The sequence below is a fragment of the Bos taurus genome, chromosome 6 (assembly GCF_002263795.3).
Source record: "Bos taurus isolate L1 Dominette 01449 registration number 42190680 breed Hereford chromosome 6, ARS-UCD2.0, whole genome shotgun sequence".
In the NCBI taxonomy this organism is placed as follows: Eukaryota; Metazoa; Chordata; class Mammalia; order Artiodactyla; family Bovidae; genus Bos; species Bos taurus.
Window position 1 is genome coordinate 19533468 of NC_037333.1, and position 24672 is coordinate 19558139.

General features: G+C 40.8%; 1 protein-coding gene across 1 annotated transcript in view; it reads right to left on the reverse strand.

The window, feature by feature from the left end:
• The window catches only part of ARHGEF38 (Rho guanine nucleotide exchange factor 38), a 154149-nt gene that overhangs the window by 51744 nt on the left and 77733 nt on the right, over positions 1-24672 (reverse strand). The window contains exons 3-4 of the mRNA XM_002688091.7: positions 23391-23514; positions 4054-4201 (exon numbers count right to left, since the gene is read on the reverse strand). Of these exons, the coding sequence (XP_002688137.2) occupies positions 4054-4201; positions 23391-23514 (272 nt within the window). The remainder of the gene's footprint in view (positions 1-4053; positions 4202-23390; positions 23515-24672) is intronic.

Consider the following 24672-nt stretch of genomic DNA (forward strand, 5'->3'; position numbering starts at 1 on the left):
TAAAACATGGTGAACAAATTTAAATCTATTCCTTTGATGCTGCATTGCATGAGCTTTTAGCTTCCTTCCTACTCCCTGTATGGAGAAACTACAGCAGCGATCTGATCAGTCAAAGTGTCTAGATGACTACAGGTTGGAAGTTTTCCTCCTGAGGATGGTGACCTTGGTTAGGAAGAAGAAAAATGTAGATAAACTTGCCATAACTAGACATGAAACTAGAAATGCATCTTCCTGCTACCTCCCAAAAAACTTGGAAAAGTTCCTTCATTCTTATCCTATTACAAATAAGTCTTTAGGGCCTCTGAAAGGTATCAGAGACTTGGTGGTATTTATAACTAGAAAAACAGACAAAGGAGGCTACAGACAGCCTATTCTAATTATAGCTACACTTGCATTCATAGCTGTTCTATTTTTCATTTTCCTCACACAGATCAGAAACCTTAAATAACTCCAAAGAGGCTAAGGAACTAGATCCTTAGCAAATAACTTGCATAAATTTAGAAACTGTAATAAATCAATATTTCATGTAATCTTAGAGGTCACTAATATGACTCCGTAAATACTTATTGTTGAATAAATTAAAAACTTGCAGATTTCCAATTTATAGGCTATAGACAAAGATGTGGGATTGTGCTTCTGGATTGTTTTGGCCTTTTCTTTCTTAACGTCTCCAAATCCTGAAATTACTGCTTAGATTGTATCTACAGTCATGGAAACAGCTTCAGGGAAAGCAGGAAATGGGTACCGTGGGCATGCTTTCTCCTCCTAAAGTAGGTCTTTTTTTTTAAAAGTAGGTCTTAATTTGAGTGTGTATGCACAATTACCCAAGGGAGCTTGTTAAAGCGCAGGTTCATGGCCTGGATGCCCAGCAATCCTAATTTTTCTGGTCTGGAGCAGAGCATAGGCACCTGCTCCTTTAATACGCATCCCTTTCGGGTCTGATGCAGGAGGACTCACACAGCAAGAAACACTGCCCTGACCTTTCAAGGGGAATCAAAATTATTTTCTGGATACAAACATTATGTGTTCATTTGAAAGATACTGGGCTTCAAAGGATAGCCCAAGGTTATGAGCGCAAGTCTCCCGGTTACCGGACCAGGAAATCTTTCTACTCTCCTTTTGGAAATTAGTCTTGAACCTCACCGTGACAGCTTCTAGTATGTTATTTAAATTAACTTTTGTATTATTGTTAAGCTTTCCACATAGTTTTGTTTATCTACCAACTGGAAGGTATGTTCCCAGGAGGCAAGAATTATGCTTACATATTTGAAAAAAAATATTTTCAACATTATTTAGTATTTATAATAAATATTAATTAGGCCCTCAATAAACATTTTAATTTTGGTTAAAATGCAACCTCTGTGGCTTTAACTTCTGAGGCATAAAGCCACCTTCTCCGTGGATACTGCTTCAAACACACTTGTTCCAATACCCTCCGGCCTGGTAGAAAATGGAGGCCATACCTAATATCCATTAGAAATTGGCAACTGTGTACTTGGGCTCTGTTATTTAGCCACAAGAAAAAGGCAGAGCCCCAGTAATAGCTTTGACTGATTACCTGGCAAGGGAAGTCAAGCCCTTGGGGTGTTCCAGACTCTCTTTGGCCTATAAACCTGTTTGAAAACCTGTTTCTCAGAATTTAAAGCTTAGCTCGTTTGAGGTCAGTATTATACTAATGTTAATAATTCTCCTGCTCTCAGCTTTCAGGCAGACTAGTACAATTCATCATTAACTTTATTTTCATGGCAAGGCAACTTTGGAGAAAATAGATCTAACTTAAACTATTTTATTTTGATTTTCTTTCCCTGAAGAAATAGTCCTGCCAATATTACTTCCTTTGGATTTTGTGCTTTGTAAACCTTAGCACCTTCCAACACCTGAAATAATTCCCTAAAATCAGAATGGGGCAGAATATACAAGATTTGGGATATCACCAGGGCAAGAACTTGAGGCTTTTAGAAAAAAACGTCAAATAAGCTGCTGGATCTGAAAGTAATTTTCAGTAATGAGGAAGTTTCCAAACCACCTCTGCTTTAGCTTACTTTTTAGGGGATATGATCCTGACCTGTACTGACTGATGGACTATTTTGACAGAGTTAATTTCTTCCTCTTAGGACTCAAAAGCTATTGTGCACCCCACTCTGAACAGACTGCTTCACTTCTGGTCAGTTGTCAGAAGCACGTGCCAAAATAAACTACATCCTCTCCCCATATCGACTTCCAGTCCTGGGGTTGGGATTGGAGTGAGGATTCGAGGTGCTACTTTTCACTTGCTGTTAAGATCTCTCTCTTTTATTTCTGGAAACTGAAGAAGGAAAATGACTCAAGATACACATTTATTGGATCTTGTCACTAGTTTAAGATAAGAAACGTCGTCCTTCACACTGAGGATAAAACTATTATTTCCTCTTTGGAAAAAGTACCTGTAAATTTAGATGTTGCTTCTAATATATGAATTTATTAAGATGGATACAACTTCAACTTTAAAGCTTACCTAAACTGATTTGCTAACACTGAACTAAACAGTAATTAATGGAGAAATGGTGAACTGAAATCACTCATTGCATATTATCTTTAAGAATTACCTAATCATATGGAGCTGCTTGTGGGCAGGGTCAAAGACTGATTTATTTTTGTATTTTCAGGAACCAGATCAACGCTTGCTATAACAAGTACTATGTAAATGCTTGCAATTTAGTGACTCAAAATTGTTATTTTTCCACAGCATGAAAAATGGTTAAAGAACTGCAGTTACTTAATGGCCAGTAGAGGGCAATAAAGTTAATTTTAAGAAATTTGTCAGGTCCAATTTAAACCCATTTTCAGTCCCAGTTCCAGTCTGGAAAGGCATTATCCAGAACAGTCTCATTTAGCTTCCTGATTTCACTCTAGTTCAGTTGTACTATATCAGGACCACCCTCTGCCCCCATAAGAGAGTACATGAAAGGGGAGAATCAGACGGGTTGGGGTGCATTGATTTAAATACCATAGCACTCTGCTTGGTTCATTCTTAGCCTAATCAAAACCATTTGACAATGGATAAACCTTAGAAGTGAAAAACCACAATAGAACCATGTGGTAGGATGTAGAGTAGGGCAAACATTTTGGCTTTAAATTTCATTTGGTAGAAAACTGTAGATAAAGCCAGATACCAGTTCCATTTATAAGAATCAACCCAATACATCTTCATATTTATGCATACAAATAGGATCAGAAAAAGTGCAAACTGTGGTTTTTAATCCATGGTTAGTAAAGAATTAATAGATGGAATAGTAAGGTTTTTTTTTTTTAATCTTATTCATGCTTTTTAGTGTATTTTTTTCAGATTTTTTTTTTTTTGGAGGGGGCGGCATATATGTGGCTTGCAGCATCTCAGTTCTCTTACCAGACATTGAAGCTGGGCCACAGCCTGGAATCCTAACCAGCAGGCCACCAGGGAACTTCCTTTTTCAGATTTTTATAGCAAACAAATATTTCTACCAGATTAAAAAAGAACACAACAACACTGTACATTACATAGCACTTCCCATGAACAATTTAGAGAAGAGGAAGGCATAACTAATTTTCCTGAAACTACCTCTAAAAGGGCCTGACCTGTCTTTGCCAGTCTCCCCTCGGGCCCCCGTCTCAGAGCAGCCGGGGGCATTCAGAGGGCCCTGGGACATCCCCTAGCTCTATTATTTGATGCGCTCCCGTGACCGTGGTGCCACACGGGCTTCCACTTATTTCTTGACCTAGGTGGGAGCAGACAAGTAACCACAGCCTGAAGAAAGGCTTTTCTTCTACGTTTCATTTTTTGATATTGCGTTTTTTCTATCTCTACAGAGCCCTGTATCTTTCCTGTGTTATTTTTAGTCATCCTTGCAGGGAAAAAAAAAAAGTCAATCAGGGTTTCTGGCATGTCAGCTTTTCATGAAGAGAACACAAAGTAGTGCTCCCAGCAAGCCTCATAAAACATAAGATTTATGGCAGACCTTTCATCTACATCCAGTTAAAATGTTCCCTGCTAGGCGACTGAGAGTGCATGGAAACCATCATTTGAAAAGGCCTTACTTTAAGGACTGGATACAGAGGCTCAAATGTTGCTTCAGCTCCTCTTCCTTTTCATAGGACTCCAGTACACTATGCGCTTCATCGTGGTGATAGCAGTAGATTTTATAAATATCTTCCAGTGGCCCTTTAATCTGCAAGAATACTTCTCCTGATAAATCCAAAACAAAGGCAAGATGACATCAAGTCAGACCAAACTGGCACTTCACGTATTTGTTTTGCAACAATGTTGATTAGCATTAAAAAGTTGGGCAGGCTGCATTTTATGCCCATGTTATGTGGGGGTGGCGGGGGGAGCAATAGACAACACTGAGTCACCTTCTTTTCTCCCTTTTTTTTCTTTTTCTTTGCACCCTCCTCCTTCTCTTCTCTTTTCATCCCTTTCCTCTTTTCTTTTATAAAATAAAGGATAATGAGCTTAATGAAGATGGGCAGCAAAAGAAAGCTGGTTTTCTCAGATTATGCACTTGGCTGGTGTAGAGAGTTCTGGTGTAAACAGAGAAAAAGGGCATCCCTCCCCACCTGCTTCTATGAGGGCTGTCCCCACGCACTGTAACTGCCCACCCTGAGAGGAATTCAGGATGAAAAACCACAGAGGCACTTGGTTCTTTGGATAAACAGGCCCTTTGATAGTTGGGTGTATGTCTCAGGAAGCATTTCAATGACCCCAGACTCTTGCATCTTGCCGTTCATAGAAAAGCACTAAAATTATTAACTTGGAATATCTGTTCTTTGTGACTGGCAGCAATCTTTTACCAAGACGCATGCTTGATTGCATGTATTTCCTAGCTCCCAAAATCATGTATGAATTGGCTTCTCTTCCCGCTCTTTGGCATAGCTTCCTCAGAGCCACTGAGAGGCCATCTCCTGGGCTAGAGTCCACGGTAAGTTCCTGAATAAAACTTAAACTCATGACTCTTACTTTGTGGGTTTTTCTTACATCGTGGGTTTTTCTTTGACATGAGTTAAAGCCTACACTTAGACTCAGTCTGTATGGTACAGGCCAGGCCGTGCAACAGACTTGGACAGGTTATTTTTTACTCTTTGAACCTGTTTCCTCACGTATAAAGCAAAGACGTTAATAGATCCAGTTTCATAGGGTCATTACAAAATTAAAGAGATAGTGTATGCAACATTCAGATTACAATACATAGATAGCAAATGCCCAAAATGGAGCAGATATTGTCAGTCTGTTAGAGTGAGTGCGTGCATGCTCAGCCGCTTCAGTTGTGTCCAACTCTTTGTGACCCTAAGGACTGAAGCCTGCCAGGCTCCTCTGTCCATGGGATTTCCCAGGCAAGAATACTGGAGCAAGTGGCCATGCCCTCCTCCAGGGGATCTTCCCAATCCAGCGATCAAACCTGCATTTCTTATGTCTCCTGAAATGGCAGGTGGATTCTTTACCCCTAGTTAGAGGTATGGAGAGTGAAATTTCAGGGTCTAGGTCAATTATTTTTCTGTTTATTTTACTAACATTTCCTGAGTTTGTCTCCCCATAGGAGAGTTTTGCTGTATGCGGGATACAGTGACGAGTTGGCAGAAACACTGGAGTCAGAATCAGAAATCATTGTCTACCATTGTGTGGTGACTACAGGAATGCCTTAAAAAAAATTCTTTGAGCCTTAATTCTTTCATTTGTAAAATGGAGATAATAGTTACACTTGAGATGAATTTGAGAATTAAATGAGATGCGGATGTTAAATCAGCTGGCACTGACTAGTTCCTCCATATATGTCACTTGCTTTCTAATGCTACTCTACTGTCTCGAGAATTAAAACACTAGGTCTTCAACTTTTAAAAAATTTTATGGAAGTGTAGTTGATTTATAATGCTGTGTTAGTTTCAGGTGTACAACAAAGTGAATCAGTTATATACATATATGACTGGTATATATATATATATCCATTCTTTTTCACATTCTTTTCCCATATAGCTTATTACAGAATATTGAGTAGAGCTCCCTGTGCTATACAGTAGGTTAGTTATCTATTTTATATATAGTAGTGTGTTAATATGTTAATTCCAATCTTCTAATTTATCACTTCCCATCATATTCTCCCTTTGGTAGCCATAAGTATAATTTCCAGATCTGTGACTCTGTTTCTGTTTGTGAATAAGTTCATTTGTATCATTTTAAAATTAGATTTCACATATAAGTGATATCAGGTGGGATTTGTCTTTCTCCGTCTGACTTATTTCGCTTAGTATAATAATCTCTAGGTCCATCCATGTTGCTGCAAACGGCCTTACATTTATGGTTGAGTAATATTCCATTGTATATATGTACCAAATCTTCTTTATCTGTTCTTCTGTGGATGGACATTTAGGTAAATTTCATGTCTTGGCTATTGTAAATAGTGCTACAATGAATATTGGCATACATGCATCTTTTCGAGTTATGGTTTTCTCTGGATATATGCCCAGGAATGGGATTGATGGATCATACGATGGGTCTATTTTTCATTTTTTAAGAAACCTCTATACTGTTCTCCATAGTGTCTGTACCAATTTACATTGCCACCAACAGCGTGGGAGGGTACACTTTTCTCTACACCTTCTCCAGGATTATTGTTTGTAGATTTTTGATGATGGCAGGGCTTCCCTGATGGCTCAGATGGTAAAGAATCCTCCTGCAATGAGGGAGACTTGGGTTCAATCTTTGGGTTGGGAAGATCCCCTGGGGGAGGGGCATGGCAACCCACTCCAGTATTCTTACCTCAAAATTTCCATGGACAGAGGAGTCTGGCGGGCTACAGTCCATGGAGTTTCAAAGAGTCAGACATGACTAAGCAACTAAGCACATTCTGACCAGTGTGAGATAATACCTCATTGTAGTCTTGATTTGTATTTCTCTAATAATTAGTGATATTGAGCATCTTTTCAGGTGCTTTTTGGTCATTTGTATTTTTTTTTTTTTTTGGAGAAAAGTCTATTTAGATCTTCTGCCCATTTTTTGATTAGTTTTTTTATATTGAATTGCATGAGCTGTTAGTATATTCTGGAGATTTACCCCTTGTTGGTTGCTTTATTTGCAAATATTTTCTCCCATTCTGAGGGTTGTCTTTCCATTTTGTTTATGATTTCCTTTGCTGTGCAAAAACTTTTAAGTTTAATTATGTTCCATTTGTTTGTTTTGTTTTTATTTTTACTAAGATACTAATAATTTTAAAGTGTTATAAAGTGTTATATTATTTTCTAATTTGTGCATGCTAACTCGTTTCAGTCATGGGCAACGATTTGCAACCCCATGGACTGTAGCCCACCAGGCTCCTCTGTCCATGGGATTCTCCAGGCAAGCATACTGGAGTGGGTTGCTGTGCCCTCCTCCAGGGCATCTTCTGGAACCAGGGATCGAACCCACATCTCTTACATCTTCTACATTGGCAGGCAGGTTCTTTACTACTGAGCCACCTGGGAAGCCCATTTTCCTAATTTACATACAACTAATAAAAGATGTTTCTTTCTTTTCACTTATGGGATTTCCCTATGATTAAAATTAGACTCTGCATGTGTGTATATGTTTTACTTTTTTTTTTTATGTTTTTTTGGACTTGTAAGAAAATGCAGTGACTGTAAGCATTTTGGGAACTGAAGGGATGAGGGCTTCTTACTAGATTTCTGGGATTTTACTGAATTGATCCTCTTGCCAGTGGAGGTCTTGTAGATTCACCCTTCACGACAGTTAGCAACACAAATAGTAAGAAAAGAGAGTAGTTAAAGGAGGAGAGAATAAAATAGGACAGTGGCTAAATTTAGTGTTGGGCATAAAAAAAGGCAAGCCTTGCAGTCACTGCAGCAGGCAGCAAATAGGAGCGAGGGCTTTGGCTGGCCTAGGGAGTCAACGCTCAGATGGGCTTGGCAGTAAGTCAGGAAGGGTGAACCTGAATACCTGCAGCCCAATGCCAGAGGAAATTGTAAATACGTATGTTCACTACAAAGCAGCTTAGAGTACAGACAAAGGAAGAAAGAGGTCTGGACAATCTCATAAATCCACAATGGGATCAAGTCAGAAAGTCAAAACACAAAGGACAAAGGCATTTATTTTACACGCAATGAAACCATTAATTGTAAATTCTCTTGTATTTTCTTTAAGAGAAATGTTCTAGCTTGAAAAAATTTATAGCTCTCTCCTGAACAGCAGAGTTGAATTTTTTACTTTTTTCCAAGTAAAATTCTGTTGGGCCTCTAATAACAATGATCAAAGTTAAAAGATATTTAAGCACTCTAATTGAAAGTCATCTATTCACCCAGAGGCCAAGCACAATACTGGCGGGCAGAATATTTGATTCCCCTCCCAGCCCTACCAATGTATTCTGCTTCATAATAGTGCAGATGAAGCGATGTGTCTTGCAGCAAAAAAAAAAAAAAAAAAGATTGTTTCCACGGTAACGTAACTCTGGGCTGCGTTTCTTCAGTGGTGAAGGACAACTGCTCTGTCTACTGTATGTGAGTTTGAAGGGATGATTAAGAGTGGAGAAGGGACTGAGCCAAGATTGGCGAAGGTAATTTCCCTCCTGGATATCTGTCACAAAAGCACCAGAATCCTATGTAATAAATATAACTATCGTGTGCTTCTCTTTAAAAAATTCTGCATCCCAAGACTTTCTACATTGGCTTCCCCTACGAATAACTGCCATGCAAAAGGAGGAAGAAAATGCACTTTTTAAAATGCACTTACTTATCTCCTTTAAGAACAACTCTCAGGATTATTGAACACATTTTATGTCCTGGCATCACTATCCTGTGGGGCACATTGCTCCCTTCACTAATGTAAACATATTCATGTTCTTCTTGGCCCACCTCTTTACCTCCAGACTCTCATGTCCATCCCTAAGATGTACCAAACCAAGTGATAGGCGTCTATATTATTCTGACCCCACATCTAGATGAATTTCCCTTGTAGGTTAGTGATCCGGGGTGAAACCAATGATGCCCAAGAAGCCTATCAGAGGCCTTGTTTAGGAAAATGGCATAAAAGGAAATGAAGCAATTATAGTCTTTATTTAGTTCATCCTAAAATTACTGCAGATGGTGACTGCAGCCATGAAATTAAAAGACGCTTACTCCTTGGAAGGAAAGTTATGACCAACCTAGATAGCATATTCAAAAGCAGAGACATTACTTTGCCAACAAAGGTTTGTCTAGTCAAGGCTATGGTTTTTCCTGTGGTCATGTATGGATGTGAGAGTTGGACTGTGAAGAAGGCTGAGCGCCGAAGAATTGATGCTTTTGAACTGTGGTGTTGGAGAAGACTCTTGAGAGTCCCTTGGACTGCAAGGAGATCCAACCAGTCCATTCTGAAGGAGATCAGCCCTGAGATTTCTTTGGAAGGAATGATACTAAAGCTGAAACTCCAGTACTTCGGCCACCTCATGCGAAGAGGTGACTCATTGGAAAAGACTCTGATGCTGGGAGGGATTGGGGGCAGGAGGAGAAGGGGATGACAGAGGATGAGATGGCTGGATGGCATCACTGATTCGATGGATGTGAGTCTGAGTGAACTCCAGGAGTTGGTGATGGACAGGGAGGCCTGGCGTCCTTCGATTCATGGGATTGCAAAGAGTCAAACATGACTGAGTGACTGAACTGAACTGATTTGATAGCCATTTAATGAGTGACTATGATGGTGCATGCTCAGTCATGTCTGACTCTTTGCAACCCCATTGTAGCCCACCAAGCTTCTCTGTCCATGGAATTTTCCAGGGAAGAATACTGGAGTGGGTTGCCATTTCTTCTTCCAGGGGATCTTCCCAACTCAGGGATGGAAGCAGGGTCTCTTGCATCTCCTGCTCTTTGGCAGGTGGATTCTTTATCACTGTGCTACCTGGGAAAGCCAATGAGTGACTAGCATGCCCTAAATACTTTGGTAGGTCTGCAGAGAAAAAGAATCAACACTTCCCTCAAGGTCAGTAAAGGATAGAGAAGAGTAAACTCCATTTAGCATGCTATGGGAAAAGTATGACAGTAACTATAAATACAGAGGGTGAGCCATTCTGCTCTTGAGAAACTTTGAGCTCTTTCCATAAGAGTCTACCCTTGAAGTAGGAGCTATGACTGAGTACAAAAGCACAGAGATGCATGGAGGAAGCAAGTTCTGCTCAGAAACTGCAAGTGATCTCAGTTGGCTGGCTGGTGCCACACCTGGGGGGAGGTTTCAGAAGAAGCTGTATAGGTAGGCAGGGGCCAGACCATGGAAGACTTTGTGCATCATTAAGAAGCTGGAACTTTAACCTGAAGGTGATGGAGAAGCACTGATGGATTTTAGGCAGCAGATTAACCCGATGAGACTGTATTTTAGAAAGTTTTCTGTGGGAGTTAGTCATCTGAACAATGGAATTTGGGGGAGGAGTTAGGGAGATTAGAAAAGAGAAACCAATTGAAAGACTTCTATAAATATTCAAGAAATAAATAATAAGGGCTAAAGTAGAATGTTACAGCAGTTGAGAGAATGCTCTCAAATCAACTGCCTGGTATCAGATTTTGGTTTTACCATTTACTCATGTGACATTTGGGAAAATTACCTGATTTCTCTGTTTCTTAATTTCCTCATCTGTAGTAAGAAATCATCATAATGGAAGAGTTGTTTAATGATTAAATGAGTTAAAATATGTAATATGTCTATATGGGCATGTGCAAATGTTTATTAGATGTTAGTTATAACCATGAGAGCAAAATCAGGGAGGATGAAGAAGAGAGAACAAAAAAAGGACATTGAACATGTAAAAGATGAAGAGGATAACTCCAGGCATATCTCAGGAAGCCGGTTTCAGTAAACATGTGGATAGACAATGATGAGAAGATAAAGAGGGTGTTTTTATGGGAAGACAACAAGTTTAATTTTAGAAGTATTGAATTTGAGTCACCCATAGTATATTAAAGTGAAGAGCCCTTTATGGAATTGCAATATGAGTCTGGGATTCAGGAAATAGAAGATCTAGAAAAGAGATTAGGGCTTCCCTGGTAACTCGGCCGATAATCCTCCTGCAATGCAGGAGACCCCGGTGTTATTCCTGGGTTGGGCAGATCCCCTGGAGAAGGGATAGGCTATCTACTTCAGTATTCTTGGGCTTCCCTTGTGGCTCAGTTGGCAAAGAATCTGTCCACAATGCGGGAGACATGGGTTCAATCCCTGGGTTGGGAAGATCCCCTGGAGGAGGGCATGGCGACCCACTCCAGTATTCTTGCCTGGAGAATCCATGGACAGAGGAGCCTGGCAGGCTACAGTCCATGGGGTTGCAAAGAATCGGACACTACTGAAGCAACTTAGCACGCATACATCTTATTTGAGCTGGTAAGGTTTTGTTCTTTGATTTTATGTTTAGATAAGAGGATGGGTGTTCTGTAAACTCATTGTGATAATCACTTTATGATGTATGTAAATGAAATCATTATGCAATACACCTTAAACCTATACAGTGTAATATATCAATTACATCTCAATGAAACTGGAAGGAAAAATTCTCAAGCATAAACTGTGATCTAAGATCTATCCCAAAAGGCAGTTCTGCAGTTCTGAGTAAAACCTGATTATCAGGACAGAGCATTCAGAATACAGAGACAGGAGTGGGACCTCTCTGAGGACAGAGCATAGGTATGACCCCCTTCCAGAAAAGAAGTTCTGAGATCCGAGTAAGATAATACAAGCCTCTGAATGACACTTCCTGGGTGAGTAAATATGCCATCATGAGATGAAAAAGCTCTCCTGGCAGCTTGCAGCAGACTGACTGGGAGAGTTTCTCATGGTCTGCTGTCCTCCCTGGACGGAAGCCCAGCCACTGGGACGAAGAAAGGCAGCAGCTCAGCCAGCCCATATGCCAGGTGCATACATTTCATTCCTTTTATTCTGAGCCTCCTCTGTTCTCCAGGGGAAGGCAAAATGAGGAGGGAGGTGAGAAGGAAGAGGTTGTAGAGTAAACGCTGCTTACAGAAGCCACTATCCTTTGCCTTTGGTCTCGTTCAGTTCCTGCCTCGCCTGGGGATAACACTGAGTACTGAGAGATACTCCAGGGACGCTGGTTAGGGTTATGAAATTCAAACCCAAGTGCCAGGTGGAATGTGCAGCCACAGGATTCAAACAAGCATGTCCCTTGAGTATGAATTTTATAAAGATATTTGAAGAAAAAAACATTATTTTCATGTGAAAGGATAGCATGGAAAATTTACTTGAATTCTTAAGATAAAATGAGATTTCAAATTATTTCATGCCTGTGGCTGTGGCTTCAGGTCGGAACTCCACATTCCCTGGGGCTCATGAAATTTCTCTTCTGATGTTAGGAATTATTCGGTTAAAAATTTTCAGAAGTGCTGCTGCTGCTAAGTCGCTTCAGTTGTGTCTGGCTCTGTGCGACCCCATAGACGGCAGCCCAGTAGGCTTCCCCGTCCCTGGGATTCTCCAGGCAAGAACACTGGAGTGGGTTGCCATTTCCTTCTCCAATGCAGGAAAGTGAAAAGTGAACATGAAGTCGCTCAGTGGTGTCCGACTCTTAGTGACCCCATGGACTGCAGCCCACCAGGCTCCTCCATCCATGGGATTTTCCAGGCAAGAGTGCTACCATATGATAAATTCAGAAAAATGTGTTCATTGGATTTGACAATTCTGAGGTCTCTGGTGATGTGGTAATAGCAATTTTAGAGTAGTGGTTTTAGGAGGGAACAGGGCAATGGCACCCCACTCTAGTACTCTTGCCTGGAAAATCCCATGGACGGAGAAGCCTGGTGGGCTGCAGTCCATGGGGTCGCTAAGAGTCGGACACAACTGAGCGACATCATGTTCACTTTTCACTTTCATGCATTGGAGAAGGAAATGGCAACCCACTCCAGTGTTCTTGCCTGGAGAATCCCAGGGACAGTGGAGCCTGGTGGGCTGCCATCTATGGGGTAGCACAGAGTTGGACATGACTGAAGCAACTTAGCAGCAGCAGGGTAAGACCAGTAAGAGACTGATAGACCATAAAAGGAAAAAAAGAGAAAGGAAGGGAGCCAGAGCAGACTGTGGGGTCCTGTCCCATGACCACAGTTGCATCCAGTGCCACAGAGGACAATGTCATAATTGTGCTGGGGTCTCTCAAAGGAAAGGCTATTCCATCACTGACAGTGTAACAGATGGGCAGGATAAACTGGGGAGCAATAGTAGGCAGTAGTGATGGGCAGTATGTAATATGTAATAAGACCTATGTCAGGAAGAGCTAGGGCTCCCTTATAACTGTATCTGGAATTAGTGATGCTATTTGGAGAAACTCAGGCTCTTAGCTTTTTCATCTGAACAGTGAGATGGTTGGATTGGAATTGGGCTTCCCTGGTAACTCAGATGGTAAAGAATCTGCCTGGAATGCAGGACATGTGGTTTCGATCTCTGGGTTGGGAAGACTCCATGAAGGGAATGGCAACCCATGCTAGTATTCTTGCCTGGAGAATTCTAGGGACAGAGGAGCCTGGTGGGCTACAGTCCATGGGGTCACACAGAGTTGGATAAGACTGAACGACTACACTTTCTTTTCTTTCTAAGTATTAGTCTAGAACTAACACTAACACTCAAGGAGGAGAAGGCAGTGGCACCCCACTCCAATACTCTTGCCTGGAAAATCCCACGGACGGAGGAGCTTGGTGGGCTGCAGACCATGGGGTCTCGAAGAGTCGGACACCACTGAGCGACATCACTTTCACTTTTCCCTTTCGTGCATTGGAGAAGGAAATGGCAACCCACTCCAGTGTTCTTGCCTGGAGAATCCCAGGGATGGGGGAGCCTGGTGGGCCGCTGTCTATGGGGTCACACAGAGTTGGACACGACTGAAGCGACTTAGCAGCAGCAGCAGCAACACTCAAGGATAAAACTGTTGATTTTGATAATAACTCAAGGTCTCTTCCTGAACCTTTTTGACTTCCTGGATACCTTAACTCCATGATGGGCTTTTTATAACAACTCATACATTAAGGAAACATTGGTTCTCTGAGAGTTGAAAGTTAAAACGTTTCTGCTGCCTAGGTTGGGAAAAGGTACAATAACTTTTCCCTCCTCAGGATTGATAATGCTAAAGACCCCATTCTCAGCCCACCTTGGTAAACACCTCTCTTGAGAATGCTTGCCTCTGCTAGTTGCTCTTCACCACCTACCAGCCTTGGAAAATGGCACAGGAAAAACCACAGGAGGACTTGGTAACAACAAGAGCAATGACAATGACTGTATTCCCTCAGTGTACCAACTGGCATCCTGGATACTGCGCATTGTCTCCGCCATTCATTTCATTCATTCACCAAGTACTTATTGAGGACACTGTTCTAGGCGCTGGTAATACAACAATAACAAAACAGACAAGAAACTCCCCCCACCTGGGGCTTGTGTCCTAGACAGGTGCACTCTCTGTCTCTCCCCTCTACCACCAAGGTCTGGCCATCCCCATTGGAAAAAATGAACCAGTGAACCTGCTTTCTGTTGCCAGTTGCTTATCTATTCTCTCATCTCCCAAACTTTTATTGTTTGGACCACACATGCACCCAGTTAAAAATACTAACCTTTTCCCCAGTCTCTGGTAGTTCAGGTGGTTAAGTCTCTGTGTGTGTGTGTGAGAGAGAGAGAGAGAAAGGGAGGGAGGGAGAGAGAGAGCGAGCAGGAATAATGTGTGTGTAAAATGAGATCATGAGGTATAGAAGAAGTCACTGGGAAAGCTTTCTATTTCCCCCAAATGAAAAGAGCCAGAGCAGGGGATGGTTTTGCACTTATTACCTGCAGGAAGCATGCTTGGCAGTGGAGTAACCATCTTGAGGCCATGAAGCCAAATACCACAAGTTAAGTACTGGGAAGGAAAAAGCTGGAAGTAGCCAGCAAGTAGCTGTCTCTGTTCTAGGCTATTGAGTTATGGATTTCTTGTTATGTGAGGGAAAAAGCTAAGTCCTTTTGGTGAAGTTTCTATTCCAGGCAGGCGAGGGCAGTCCCCACTGATCAAGCGACTCGCCCCAGCACGGGGGTAGAAGTGATGGAGCCAGTGTCAGGGCACCGATCTGGCTCCCTCCTAAGGCTACATTCCTGCCAGGCTTTTGTACCCCTCAAGTGTGGCATCCCTGCTAACAGCTTCTCCTCTGACTTCCTAACAGTTGGGAAAGTGTTCAGGGACTCACAGCACTCTTACACTCACAGAAGTTTAGGACTTCTGTGTGTATTCTGTACAATATCTGACTTTCCACAACTCCTTTCAAGTCTAACAGCACAACTCAGCCACTGACCCCCAGGAGCCAGCTCCACAATGTAGAACTTCACTTTCTCCTCAGAGAACAGAACTATAGAACTTGTTACTAAGCCCTCCCGGTTTTCTTTTTATTATGAGAAATAAGTCCTGGTAGGCCTGGGGCCCACCCTGACCTCACTCAGGAGACCGGAGGTCCAGCTTCTGCCTTGTATCCTGGTGACTGCCTCCTGCTGATTTTTCCTTTTCTCTGTGGATTTGTGTGTACTTGACCTTGAAACACCCCCCTCCACCTTTTTTTTCTGTCCTGTTTTCTGAAGCTGACAGCTTTCTTGTTACTGACAGTTTTTGGAATAAAACGCCCTGACCTTTCGCTGCTGTGTCCGGGTCTCTCTCCACCTGCTGGCCTCACATATCCCACTGAGCAGGGGGGAAGCTCCCAAACCTGCCCTCACTGGTCAGGATGAACAAGCCAGGCCTTTCCATGTTCTGAGTAACACACACACACACACACACACACACACACACACACGTGTGCACACGATATAATAGTACCAGAACAGTGATTCAGGTGAACTACTTTGTGGCATCTCCCACACAGCATCACTGTCAATGACTAATCTCTTTTCACAGAATCACTGCTAAGGGCACAGATTCCTGCTTCAGGGACATACAAGAGACACAGCTTCAGGAGAACAAAGGACTGCCACAGAGTAACAGTGCTTCACCCACTCCATCTTCAAAGAACAGAAAGCTCTATACTGTCTTTGTCTCCGAGGATAAACTCACCCTGAGGAAAAAGCATGTGAGAAACTGTAATTCCTATACCACAAGCTTCTGTCAGCTCTGGTTCTCTTTACCCTGTGTGTGAAGTAAGCAGAGAAAGTAACCTCACATGTGTTCATAACTCAGTCTTTTAAAAATACTTTGAAACATTACAACATTGTTGAAAATTTATAGAAGAGGACACAGCCCTGTTTTGGTTCTCTGTCATTATGTAACAAACCACCCTGAAATTTAGTGCCTTAAGACCAGAGACCATTTGATCTTCTCTCCTGATTCTGTGGAGAAGGCAATGGCACCCCACTCCAGTACTCTTGCCTGGAAAATCCCATGGACAGAGGGGCCTGGTGGGCTGCAGTCCATGGGGTCACTGGGAGCCGGACACAACTGAGCGAATTCACTTTCACTTTTCACTTTCATGCATTGGAGAAGGAAATGGCAACCCACTCCATTGTTCTTGCCTGGAGAATCCCAGGGATGGGGGAGCCTGGTGGGCTGCCGTCTCTGGGGTTGCACAGACTCGGACACAACTGAAGCGACTTAGGAGCAGCAGCAGTAGCAGCCTGATTCTGTGGGTTGGCAGGTATCAGCTCAGTGGTTCTCCTTTACTTGAGATTTGCTGGGGCTGCACTCATTCAGAGGGTTAACTGGCTGGATGGTCTGAGATGGCTCATTCCCAAGTCTGGGTGCCTTGGCAGAGAGGCTGGGACAGTGGGACCACTTTCTCACTAGATAGTCTCAGCTCTAATCTTTCTCCATGTGATATTTCACTGGCGTAGCTGGATTTCTTAAATGGCAGGCTCCCCAAATCAACAAAATGTAGAAACATCCAGCTTTCTTAAGGCCATGCCAGACTTTGGCACAGGGTCTCCTCCTATGCATTGTATTAGTTGATGACTCTCAGGGCCATCTAGAGTCATTATGGGACCAGACTGCATGGCAGTGTGAACACCAGAAGGCTCAGTTCCTTGAGGACCACTACTGCAATTGCTGTTCACTTTATGAAATGTGGAAACGATACTTGGTATCTCAAATCATCCTGCATAGGAGGAAACATGTTGCCAAAGTACCAATAGATAGATAAATGAGCAAGATGCACACATATGGGGAACACCTGGAAACCACACAGGCCCAAGAATCTTTGAAAAACATGATCAGGATCTCTAAAAAGTTCACATTTTGCATATAAGAAATCAAGCTTTGTGAATAAGTGGGTATGTTTAATATTCTCAGGGTCCTAACAAGTTAGTAACATCATGCATTGGCTATTGATGAAGGATGGGCACTGGTTATCATTATATACATTATTTTATTTAATCTTCATAAATGCTCTGTAGGGTAGGTATTATTGCCTCAAATTTAGTTCAGTGGGGCTTTGTGACTCGCCTACAAGCCCACATCTAGCAACCGCTGAGCCTGGATACAAACTAAATCAGCCTGAGATTGCAGCCTGTGTGTTCTTCAACTCTGCACTACCACTTCACTTGTTTGGTCCTTGTTCACTATTCATTTGTTACAAAATGATCTTTAAGTGGAAACAAGAGTCACTTCTCACACTCCCATCCCTAAAAATTTCAAATCCATTTCCTGTCTAGGCAGTTTGCCTCAGTCAAGATTTTAAAATCCAGTTTCTATCTTGGTATGATAGTCCAGACAATTTCCCAGAGTTCTTGGATCTACAAACATGTGCTCCGCTGTGCTTAAACTTGAACCTCATCCAAATCCCAAGTTCTTTTTTTTTTTTCTAATTGAGTAAAGCTCTCCTGGCTTATCTATGTATCAGGAAAGTTTCTCCTTTGGCATTAGAACTATGAATCACAAACTCTTTCATGCGATCTAAGGACAAAGAAATGGAACAGCTGTGCTTTTCATTTTGTGGCAGCATGACTTTGGAAATCTCACCCCAAATCAGTTTACCTTTTGGAAAGCAAGATGAAAGATTTAGTGATGGCAAGTGCCAGTGAACTCCATTGATATGGCTACTTGTACTCCTTGTCACTGTGCTCCAGTCACATTGAACTGCTATCCTCTATAAGAACTTCCCGTACTCTTCTGCCTTCTGCCTCTATGTCATTTGAGAAGTCTTTTGCTCAAATCTCCATCTTTGTAAATTCAAGTCCTCGCTTAAAAGCCACCTTCTAAATCAAGTTTCTCTTTATTATCTGAGCTGAATTAGTTAATTTCTTCTCTGTATCTGTATTAGTTAGCTGTTGATGCAGGAAATCACCCTCCTTCCCTGCCCCAAGAAAATTTTAAAGGCCTAAAACAACGCTATTTATCTGCTCATGATTCTCCAGGTTGATGATATGAGTAGAGCTCAGCTGGGATGGGGAGAAGGCAATGGCACCCCACTCCAGTACTCTTGCCTGGAGAATCCCATGGGTGGCGGAGCCTGGTGGGCTGCAGTCCATGGGGTCGCTAAGAGTTGGACACAACTGAGCGGCTTCACTTTCACTTTTCACTTTTGTACATTGGGGAAGGAAATGGCAACCCACTCCAGTGTTCCTGCCTGGAGAATCCCAGGGACGGGGGAGCCTGGTGGGCTGCCATCTATGGGGTCGCACAGAATCGGACACAACTGAAGTGACTTAGCAGCAGCAGCAGCAGCTGGGATGGCCTGTTTCCTTGTGGTGTTAATGGGATTTACTGATAGGTTTGCAGTCTGTAGCATGAAGTCAGCTGGCCAAGGAGGGCCTGACTCACATGTTCAAGGCCTTGACCGTGTTGACTGGCCTGACTGGGTTGTTTGAACCTTCTCTCTCCCTGAGCAGACAGTGACTGTCACAAGGCCATTGTAGAAGATCACTTTGCTGCATTTTATTGGTCAAAGAAAGTCATGAAGCCAGGCCAGATATAAAGGGTAGGGAAATTAAAATTATGCCTCCAACTCTTTCTTTTAAATTATGGTCCTACTGGTTTACTTTTTATTTTCATAAATTTTCTATAATTTTCCTCAGTATTGCAATTTATCATTAGTGAACTTGAAATTGCGAACAACTTCAATTGGGTTTTATCTGCAAACCATTATATATTAAGCATTTTGAATTAATTTTATGTTTTATAGGAAAGTTGCAAAAATAGTACCAGTAGTTTTCAAATATCCCTCACTCATTTTCCCCAATATTCCATCGACATAGTACAATTTTCAGTAAAAGGAAATGACATTTGCTCTAATACTATCCACTAAAAACTTTACTTGGAATTGTGACACTAATGGTCTTTTCCCATTCTAGTCTATATAGGCTCCCACTTGCATTTATTTGTTAGTCCTCCTTCGTCTTCTGCAGTCTTCAAGAGTTCCTCCTCAGTCTTACAATGTCTTTAATGACTTTGGCATTTTAGAACCATATTAATCAGTTATTTTCAGCGTCTTTCACTGAATTTGCTATTGTCTAATGTTTTCTAATGATTGGACGTGATTGCACATCTTTTTGGACAAAGGTACCACAGATATGATGTGCCCTGTGTCACAAGGTTCGTGATGTGAATGTGTGTTATTTCCTGGTACTGTTGACCTTGATCACTTGCTTGGTTAAGATACTCTTTGCCTGGTTTCTCAGTGAAAAGTTACCATCTTTCCCTTTGAAGTTAACACTTTTGTTGGAGACAGTTTGAAACTATGAAAATATATTTCTCCTCAAACTTTCACTCAATAAATCTGGCATCACTCAGTGGAGTCTTCGATAATAATTATGACTACAGTTTTTACCTAATGGAGATTTAAATTTTTCCTCTTTCCTTTATATTTACTTGCTGATATTTAAGTAAGGAAGAGCTTTCCTTTCTCCTCATTTATTCATATCAGTGTGGACTCTGTTTTATTCTATGGTTAAAATCTAATGCTAGTATTATTTATTTGGCTGCTCAAATATATAAACCATAATATTTTTAATTGTGGAAATACTTTCCTCCTAACACAAAGGTACCTCATAAGCTAGGAGAAAATTCTACTAAATGTAAGATATTAAAATTCAGATTATATATTGCTCTATATTAAAATATATAAATATTTGAGTTTAAATATTTTCAAAGTTCTGTCTTCTTGCTTCCATTTTCTTTTCTCTCTTTTTGCAAAGTAAAACTCATCAAACAAGTTGTTTCTATTTGTGATTTTTAGATATTTTTCTAGATGTTGTAAAATCTGGTACAAAGTATATTACTTTATCCTACTAAATAGAAGTTCTGCCAACAGCTTCTTTTCATAATTCAAGTTTTCCAAAATACAATTACAAAGTTTCACAATTAAATCTGTTATACAGTATAATCTCTCATTGTTTAATTATCTTTCAGTTAATTCCTTGTTTCCATAAGGGTAAATTTTGTTTTCAGTAATTGCAATCATGAAGACTAACAAACTGAAGTTACTTTTTCCATCTGTTTGTTGAATATCTTAACTAAAGACTTCTACTGATTTTGAACAAAATGCAATTTCTAAAAGCTAGTGACCAACACCAAAAAAAGTATGCATATTCTCTGAATATTATATATAGTTCACTTCAATTTTATATACGTAAAACTGCATGTGAGCTTTAACTACAGTTACCATTTCAATTAATAAAATATCACAGGTCTATTACATACACACCACAATACTTTTGTTTCAGAGATTTCTTACTTTAGTAAAAAGCATTATTTTACTGTGATGCTCCACCAAAATATGTATTCATATGATAATCTACATTAACGCATTTTCCGAAGTAAAGTTAACAGTAGCATTTACAATATGGTCAGAAAATTCACCTTTGACACAAATGGCTTCCACTTCCTACACGTATTTCATTTGCATCTAATCTTTAATTCTCTACGTATCCCTCTAAACCCACTGACTGTCATTCTAGGGGCTTGATGCCTCCCACTAGTCATGGCATAGGGCATAAGCCACCCAGTGTGGGTCATGACCCCACTTGCTGCTCTACCCAGTGGCTGCAGGACTTACAGCATCAAGTACATCTCCCACCCTCACCAGAACAGGAAGCAGTTAGGTCTTGCTAGCTATTCATTTCCAAAAGTCTTCATTTTATCAGTCGTTTCCCTGTGTGCTGTACTTCAAAGGAAGATATAAGTATCCTTGAGACTAGAAAAAGTTGGGAAAAGAGGGATGGGCTCTCTTTTAGAGTTTACCACATAAGAACTCTTTAAAATGCACCTGACTCTTAACATTCTGCTAAGAGAAGCCATGTCAGAAATTAAAGCATGATGAAGAGGTCTTACCAAATCTCTGTGGTGCAACTATAAATAACGATCGTCCTTAACAAATGAGGAAGTCCGGGACAAATGCTAAACTGGACTGGATGCTTGAACAGGCTAAAACCAAGATGTTCTACACAAATCAGAATACAAGACTTTTTACACCTGGAACTGTTTTTGATTCCAGCAAATACAACCAACCCCTACATTTTGTTTGTGCTTTTTCTACATTTCTCTTGAATCTGACACCTATTTTCTATTCTCAGTGTATCCACCTTAGCCTAGCTGCTTCTTACCACATGGCTAAATTATCTATGACTTGTTTACCGGTCGAGGACTCATTTTCTCTTTCTATCCATTCTTTTCATACCTGCCATAGTTTCTTTTCTCCAGAAACTTTTGTGTCTCATCACATCCTTGCTGAAAAATCTTTTAATGGCTCCTCATTATCTGCAGAGTAAATTCCAAACTTTGATTCCAAGTACAGCTGGTCCCTGTTCTACACTTAACAGATTCATTTCTCACTCCTCCCTATGTGATTTCTTCACTCCAGCTCAGCTTGGTCACTCACCGTTTCCTAAACACACTTGGCATTTTCTGTCCATGGTTTTGTTCACGCTATTATTTCCACTTAGTCTTCTCAACATGGACCTCACTTGCTGAAATCTGACTTAATACTTTAAGCCCAAGTAACATTTTCAAGAATTCTCTGATTCCCCATATAAATGTATTCTCTTTATGGCCTGAAGTTCTGCAGTATACAAGGGGGACATTTAATCACAAGAAACGACAATTAAAAACTGTGGGGGAATATTTTTAAGTGGGGTGGCCTTTTGACATGTAAAACACTACAAATGGCCCAGGTTGTTTCACCTTTGTGTAAGATCAATCTTGCTTATTAAATTTTGGATCTTCCTTAAATATGAAACAAAATCAATTTCATGCCATTTTTCCGTTGTGTGTGTGCATGCTAAGTCTCTTCAGTCGTGCCCAACTCTTTGAGATGCTATGGACTGTAGCCTGCCAGACTCCTCTGTCCATGGGATTCTCCAGGCAAGAATATTGGAATGGATTGCCATTTCCTCCTCTGGGGGATTTTCCCGACCCAGGGATCAAACCTGCATCTCCTGCAGCTCCAGCATTGCAGGCAGGTTTTTACCGCTGAGCTACCTGGGAAGCCCCATTAACAAACACATAATGAGGGGGAATAAAAACACAAGGTGTGAGTGTGTGTGTGTCTCAAAGGAAGGACGCATATCAAACTACAATAATGGTTATTTAAGGGGATGCTCGTTGCGTTGGTGGGTTGAATTACACTGTATACTCCCAAATTGTTTTAATATTTTGTAATGAGCATATATTAAATATTTTTTGTGAAACAGAAAAAATGATTACAGCACATTAAAAAATGTTTGGCCTACATGGCACTGTGTCTGTGGTATCTTGGTTGTGGCAATCGCCTTCAAGTAGTTCACAACACCATATTCCCTTGAAGCTCCTAAGAATCCTGGCATATGCTACTGTTTAATAGATATTCATTAGGTGATTTGATACATAAATGCCCAATGAATGGAGAATATAGAGGGAACAAAAATTTGACCCAACACTTTTTCAGTGATTTCTCTGTATTTTTTTTCAAAATCTTATCAGAATAAGAAAATTATCTATAACTGTGTGAGAGTAGAAACATATTTGAAAAGCAAACAATATAGAGAAAAAGGAAAAGCATGGAAAAGTCGTTGTTAAGTTGTTTTAATAATCATATAAACTTTCCTTGCAAATGTTACAATCCCAAAAGCAGTGGATTCCTAGTCATAAGATGAATAAGAAACATTGTGACTAAAATCAGTAAAGCTATTAAAGTATTTAAATGTTTAATTCTTTAAGAATCAAGTAACTGTTGGCCATAAAACTAAATAAGAGAACATCTGGAAGGCAAAGAGGTTGAAAGATTGGAAATTAAAAAAGCAAATGGTGTGCTTAGTGCTACTGAGGGACTTCGGCAAATGGATATAAACCCATGTGAAAATAAATACAGAGTGTGTGTAATTACAATGAGCCCTAAGATGCGTTAAGCGTTTATATATCTCCTGGGAAGCTTGGTGAGTCAGAAACATAAAACCAAAGCAACGGGAGGCTATTAAAATATTATTTCCTGTTGTATTGGAGAACTTGAGAAGAGAATAAACATACCGATTACTTGCATGGCTGGTTCTACGTCTGTCGTGGCCTCTTCCAGCAATGACAGCAGCTTGGCTGATATCTGATGCACCGATTCGATGTTACTAAACAAGCTATCCACATCCAGCCGATCAACCTGAAGAAACACAAACACTGAGCACCAGCTGATGGAGAGAGAGATGCAAGCTATTTAAGACGTTTCCTCTTGCTAAACAGTAAGCATTTTATATGCCAGCCCATACTGCTTTCATCAGCTGCTTCTGTAAACATTCTTATTTGGGGTTCCTAGAGGGAATGTGCAGTTCTTCATGCAAGATATTGGGATGGTGCATCTGTTGTTACCTTCCTCTTTTTCTTTATTTTGACTTAATTTTAATGAGTTGAGTATACATCTACATAACCCCCTGTAAGAATCAGTGTGTGAAGAAGATATGGGGTCCATAATTGGTATTTTATTAATTGCCCTCTATGAGGGTATGTATGAGTACATATGAATTTAGAACATTTTACTGCTTATACAGCAGAAGTCAGACCTTATACTCTAGGCAAGTGACTATTTTCAAAGTTGTTTTAAAACCACAGATGTTCTGAAAGTGATGACAAGTAGATGTGCTGAGTTGTTTCCTGCTTTCTTTCCTTAAAAGAAATGTAAATGGAAATCTCCACCAAATATGTTCTACTAATTAAAGATTCATCATATTTTATAAATTCATGCACACCTTCAAAAGTGCTTCCCAGGTGGCGCTTGTGGTAAAGAATCTGCCTGCCAATGCAGGAGATGCATGTTTGATCCCTGAATTCAGAAGATCCCCTTGGAGAAAGAAATGACAACACACTCCAGTATTCTTGCCTGGAAATTTCTATGGACAGAGGAGCCCGGCAGGCTACGGTCCTTGGGGTTGCAAAGAGTGGGACACAACTGAGTGACTAAGCACACACACACACACACACACCCTCAAAAACCAGTGTAATGGGTTCTAGATGTTATAGCTGGTGCTTATAATAATTTATTCATTCTTTTACTAAATAATTTCTGAAGTCCTTTTATGTACCAAGAATTGCAATGGAGGCCAATCTCTGTCACAGGCATTGTGTGATTAGTAAGGGATGGCCCATGATCCTAACCTATCCAGGAAGAGCATGATGAGCTATGTGCCAGATTTTGCTGGATCCTACTCAAAATCTTTTTGATGATTTTGAACCAGATCTCATTTCATAATCAAACAGCATCTTGGTTCAGGCTCCACTCGGCTGCCACAGGGAAAAGGAGCAGATGTCTTTTATTTATGGTTTT